Source organism: Aspergillus glaucus (genome assembly GCF_001890805.1).
Source record: "Aspergillus glaucus CBS 516.65 unplaced genomic scaffold ASPGLscaffold_16, whole genome shotgun sequence".
NCBI lineage: Eukaryota > Fungi > Ascomycota > Eurotiomycetes > Eurotiales > Aspergillaceae > Aspergillus > Aspergillus glaucus.
In genome coordinates, this window is record NW_019170468.1 from 79,414 (window position 1) to 84,577 (window position 5,164).

Below are 5,164 nucleotides of genomic sequence, written 5' to 3' on the forward strand. Positions count from 1 at the left end.
CTGGGGCGAGATACCACGCGGCGCATTACGACTTAGACCTGGAGGGTCATTATCGATATAACGACGACGACGAAGGACACTCAGGTGAGTGCCCCAACTGAGACTTAACTAACTAGAACCTTAGGTTACGATACGAAGAGAAGCTAGGTTGTGACAATAGCCTTATAGGTCTTGTCAATTGAATCAGCTAACACCTGAATGTCAAACCCTTATTGTAGTTGGGCTAGGATTGAGAAGCAAAGAGCATACGCCACTGATTTGAAAGAATAATTGTTATCGCCTAACCAAACCTCCCTTAAACTATTTCAAGTCGTGTATGGAGTAAGACCACGTGATATAACCCAACATTTCCCACAATGCCTATATGTAAGAAATCCATCGCTTTTCCTAAAGCTGTGGTCTGCCGCAGGGCCGAAATTACCGCCAAGTTCAGTCTGCCATAGGACCATAAATCCCGTTATTCTACCTAAAAACTGTGATTTGCCGCATGGCCCAGCTTGCCGCAGGATCAGGAACTCCTTAGGATAACCATTATACTTCCAAGAATCGTGGCCTGCCGCAGGGCCGAGATCACCGCAAGACTCAGTCTGCCGCACGATCAGGAGCCCCGTAGGATAGCCATGATACTTCCAAATACCATGGCTTGTCGCAGGGACAATGTTACCGCCCGGGAACAGTTTCCCGCAGGATCAGGAACCCCATATACTTCCAAGAATCATGGCGTGCCGCGGGACCAGTTGCCGCAATGCCCCGAAAAAGTACATTGAGACTTGAGAGTCAACTTCTGGACCATTCCCCTCTTCGGGCTCCGAACAGATTTTTGGGACCCACAGCGTACCCGAGACACTGGTTCAGCAAATTGTTGGACTGTCCTAGCCACTGTTGCTTTGGGTATGATTACGCGATGGCTGTAGTTAGTTAGACTTCGGTTAACTAGTTAACGTATTCCACGGGCGAGCTCTGTATTCCCATATAAATCCGCAATTTTTGAATGCTCATATCTCCACCAATTTAAGAAATTTGTGTATGATATTGTATATGGTGCAATCATACACTATACATATTATGTATACTGAATTCTGCAGAGTGTTATAGCCTAATCATTAAGGGACTGCCTCCTTCCCCGACCTTTAGATTCGCCAAGTCCCGCGCGACTTGGCCATAAAATAAGTCGACATGGCTAAGAAACTCGCGCCAAGTAGCGCAGAAACCGAACCAAAGATTTGCAGCCCAGCGAAGTCCTTTCCACCCTGATTCTTCAGAATCGCGCCCATTATAGGAAGGCCAGTCAGACAACTAGACAAGATTTAGCAAACAACCTCGAACACAGAATGTGAAAGGACAGGAGAACATACCCGAGAGCGACGACCATTTGGAATGTTCCGAATCGGACACCTAGTGTCTCCAGCTTCCCGGATTTGGCAACGCAGGGCATGATCAACGAGACAACGGCCCCTGACACGAATCCATAAACGAGGGCGAAAACGATCAGTCCTGCATGGGACGGGTAATAGTGGAAGGGTAGCCAGAGGCAGAGAATTGAGATTCCAGTCGTTAATGCGCACGCGGTGACGACATTGAAATGACCGATATGGTCTGCGATATGGGAAGGAATGATACGGCCGGGTATGGAAGTCGCACTGCGTTTTTTGTTTAGTCTTGAGTCAGCTGATTGGACAGGGAAGCTCACTTGATGATTGAGATCAGATAAAGTGCAAGATCCGAAGAGAAGCCAGCCTCTGCCTGGGCCATGCTTGGGAGGTAATCAAATGGACCCCAGAGTCCCCACCTATTCCGAAGTAAGCAACATATCCGGTCAGACATATTTGGCAGTACAAACGTACATAAAAAAGAAGGCGCCCAGACTGTATAGGGCGAATTGCTTTTCCTTGAATAAAGTAAAGTCGAACCACTGCGCTTTGCCATTCCATGCTTTTCGCGGCAGCCTGGATCGCACCATAAAGCAAGAACCCGTCAACAGAATACCAATGAACAAAGCAGTGTAGCGGACAGCACCATAGAAGCCCTTCTCCTCAACGATACGATTCAGGAAGAAAGGGAAAATGACACCACCTAAGCTCGAGCCACACGCCGTGATACCGAGAGCCAACCCTCGTCTTTGGACAAACCATTGGCCAACACAAACCATCGCAGATGTGAACACACCTCCGGCACCGATTCCAAAAACAATTCCCTGCGAAAGAAAAATTTGATAGTACTCATCTGCCAGGCTTGTCATGCATAGACCGAACACGCAGAGTACACTGCACGGGTAAAGCACCGGGCCAGGACCGAAGGTATCGAGAAGACGGCCATAGAGGGGGCCCATGGCCCACATCAAACACAATTGGACCGCAAAGATCCATGAGATATCGGAAGAGCTATAGCTGCTCAGAGAATGCTGTTCATAGTACGTCTGGAAGACACCGATTCTGTTCAGCGTTGCGAGAAGTCAGCCATAGGCAATCTCCAAGATTTTGATCATTATCGATGCACACTCACGCATTCAAAAAGCCGAAAGTGCAAAATAAGCATATGAATGCCCCAACCACACAAATCCATCCACGAGTGCCTCCTTCTGGAGGGAGATCTGGTTTGGTGGCAGTGACAACGGGATCATTCCTCTCGGAGCGTTCCGCCCCATGAAATGTGTCAACCTCTTTAAAGGCCTCATTACTTGTGTTGCTTGAAGACATCACGACGTTGACGGGTGAAGCAGTCAGAATTGGAAGTTGATCTCTTTATTGAAACCGTCATCGCGTCTTATATAAAAATCCAGCGATTAGTTTGCTACAAAATGCAATGAATCAGAGTTAGTAGTTTCTTTGAGGGTGTTGACGATTTGTTCTTTCTCATCCACATGTCGCCGACACGATCCACTGGCGGCCGATGCGATCTACGAGCCGTTTACGTTCTCCACAGGCGGCCGACACAATTCACAAGGTACGTACCCAATGGAGCTCAGTGAGGCCCACAGGCGGCCGACAAAATCAAAAAATGCCTTATTTGATCCGACCGGACTCCGGATGGGCCAGGACGAGGTCCACTTTTCGGCGCCGCTATGCCTCCTTTGTGACAACATCGCCCCCTGCTTCAACTTAAACCAGGTGAATTTGATCTAATCTGCTTGATCAGATACAACTCCTTTGGACCCTCTGTTGTATATTCATCATTCATCATGCCTACAGGAACATCGAACCTGGTCTGTGTGAACTGTAAGCTCCGCAAGAAGAAATGCGACAAAGCGCGGCCGCGCTGTGGATACTGCGCCCGGTACGTCTACGCTCACATTGACATTTTTGATAATTCCTAATACGGCTACAGAAAGAACTTGGACTGTCAATCCTCCATAGATGCAAAATACCCGCAATTAAGACGCCTACCGGTGACCCCTAGTCCTGTCATCGGCTCGTCCTTGCTCCTAGCGGAGACTTTGTCAGCTGTCTTGCAAGGTGAACCAACAAGCCTCCACTCCACAGTGTATCTGCAAATCCTCCGGATCATTCACTTGACCGATCAAACTATAGACGAAATCTGCCTCCGATACTTCCGAGGAATGCATTCTTTCATACCGATACTATCGGCCCCGCGGTTCCATGAACAACTGGTCCACTCGGCGGCGCTACCCTCCGCGACATTCTCCGTACTGCTATTGTCGATGGCCCTGGTAACGTACCACCCTAGTCTGGTCGCATCTAGCTCTGCTGTTGATCAAGCGACCCTCTATTTAACTACAAAATCGCTGTACACCCAGGCACTGGCCTCTTTTCCGGATTCTCTACTTCTTGTCCAAGCTGGTATCATCATCGCTAGTTATGAATATGCCACTCGAAGGATTAATGAAGCTATTTGTTCTATTAGCGTCTGCGCCCGGATGGGCTATGCTACTGGCCTCCACCTTCTCAGCTTGACGGAAGGATCTGATCATTCTTCCCAAGTGGCAGAGAAAAATAATACTTGGTGGGGTGTTGTGATCACCGAAAGGTTAGATCTCGAATCGTATTACCTTGTGTGAGATCCGAAATCTAAGGCCATAGCAGGACCATATTATGCGAAGCGGACATTGTTCAACAGCCCATCATTTCCCGCTTTCCAGAGGGAGAGATTTCACTACCAAAGGAGCCCGTGTCATTGGAATGGGACTCGGATCTACTCACCGATGCCGTTTCTCGAAGATGTCCATACGTTGACGATTGCGATGGATTGGCTAGGGTGACCCAGGCCGTATGGCTTTTGGATCAGGTCTTCAAGGCCTCCGAAGAGCGGGATGTCGATGTCCGATTGGCTCAGCTCGATAAGCTGGATTACTCTTTACGAGGATGTCTAGCGTTGACAATGGATCAATCCGAGGGCCGATGGGGGCTATTCTGCACAGCGAACGCAATCATCTTTAGGTATGCGTGTCATCTAACGGTGTCTCCAAGAAGCGATGGCTAATCCCAATATGGCTGAATAGGGCGCTCTTCATTCTCCACCAAAAAGTGATCCACAGCGCAACTGGGGTTGCGCGTTTGAGCTCCCAAATTGCACTCGAGACAGCCACTCAGATGGTGAAGGATATCGCTACTACTCAACACAGTATGACCCTCGCAGAGATGGATACGCTACCACCGAGTCGGGCCTTTGTTTTCAGGGCAGCGCTACACTATCTCGATGAATTTGGGACAAAATGTGATCGATGGAACACTGTTCGGACCCATCTTGAAGCATCATTAACAATGTTTGATGCACGTTGGAATGCAATCACTTCCCAAACATCGTGAAATACCCCTTCAGACAGCGCTTCAACAACAATAATTTACTTTCGCCAATTGTCCCCCTGTCTTCCGTGTGGGTACGGTACGGAATATAAGACCATTTACCGCTTTGAACTTGTGGCTTGCCAAGTCAATTTCTGGAGAGAAAGTACGGATGACGGAGTGGAATTAAGGTCCATGGACCCTATAGGGAATCAAGTGGAAGTTAGTCGAAGTCATCAATTGGGGCCAAAGAAGGACCGGACCGCCATCCCGTCTGGGCAACTAAACCCCATTGAGGTCAACGAGGAGGCTCTGAGCTCGGCTCCGAGCTCGGCTCACGGCTTTTACTTGGAAAACTTCATTTCGCTCTGCTCTGATTTTTTTTTTTTTTTTTTTTTTTTTTTTTTTTTTTTTTTTTTTTTTTT

The 5,164-nt window shown here is 48.3% G+C and overlaps 2 protein-coding genes across 2 annotated transcripts; one reads left to right on the forward strand and one right to left on the reverse strand.

The window, feature by feature from the left end:
• Positions 1–1,041: 1,041 nt before the first annotated feature.
• ASPGLDRAFT_175384 (uncharacterized protein) lies at positions 1,042–2,813 on the reverse strand. Its single transcript, XM_022542846.1, has 5 exons — positions 2,503–2,813; positions 1,845–2,432; positions 1,691–1,789; positions 1,356–1,640; positions 1,042–1,296 (listed from the first exon to the last, which is right to left on the reverse strand). The coding sequence occupies exons 1-5, from the start codon at positions 2,694–2,696 to the stop codon at positions 1,131–1,133; spliced, it is 1,332 nt and encodes a 443-aa protein (XP_022398733.1). The 5' UTR covers positions 2,697–2,813; the 3' UTR covers positions 1,042–1,130.
• A 263-nt stretch (positions 2,814–3,076) lies between these two features.
• On the forward strand, positions 3,077–5,149 carry ASPGLDRAFT_153528 (uncharacterized protein). The gene is made up of 4 exons (XM_022542329.1): positions 3,077–3,273; positions 3,325–3,984; positions 4,041–4,394; positions 4,457–5,149. The coding sequence occupies exons 1-4, from the start codon at positions 3,179–3,181 to the stop codon at positions 4,761–4,763; spliced, it is 1,416 nt and encodes a 471-aa protein (XP_022398734.1). The 5' UTR covers positions 3,077–3,178; the 3' UTR covers positions 4,764–5,149.
• The last annotated feature ends 15 nt before the right edge of the window (positions 5,150–5,164 follow it).

What these genes read in the sequence shown, in the direction of transcription:
- ASPGLDRAFT_175384 (XM_022542846.1), bottom strand. Translation starts at nt 2,696, where the DNA reads ATGTCTTCAAGCAACACAAGTAATGAGGCCTTTAAAGAGGTTGACACA. An exon ending in ACTTTCGGCTTTTTGAATGC is followed by an intron (nt 2,433 to 2,502) that starts GTGAGTGTGCAT and finishes AACGCTGAACAG; the next exon opens with AATCGGTGTCTTCCAGACGT. An exon ending in CAAATGGTCGTCGCTCTCGG is followed by an intron (nt 1,297 to 1,355) that starts GTATGTTCTCCT and finishes AATCTTGTCTAG; the next exon opens with TTGTCTGACTGGCCTTCCTA.
- ASPGLDRAFT_153528 (XM_022542329.1), top strand. Translation starts at nt 3,179, where the DNA reads ATGCCTACAGGAACATCGAACCTGGTCTGTGTGAACTGTAAGCTCCGC. An exon ending in CGCTGTGGATACTGCGCCCG is followed by an intron (nt 3,274 to 3,324) that starts GTACGTCTACGC and finishes ATACGGCTACAG; the next exon opens with AAAGAACTTGGACTGTCAAT. An exon ending in GGTGTTGTGATCACCGAAAG is followed by an intron (nt 3,985 to 4,040) that starts GTTAGATCTCGA and finishes AGGCCATAGCAG; the next exon opens with GACCATATTATGCGAAGCGG.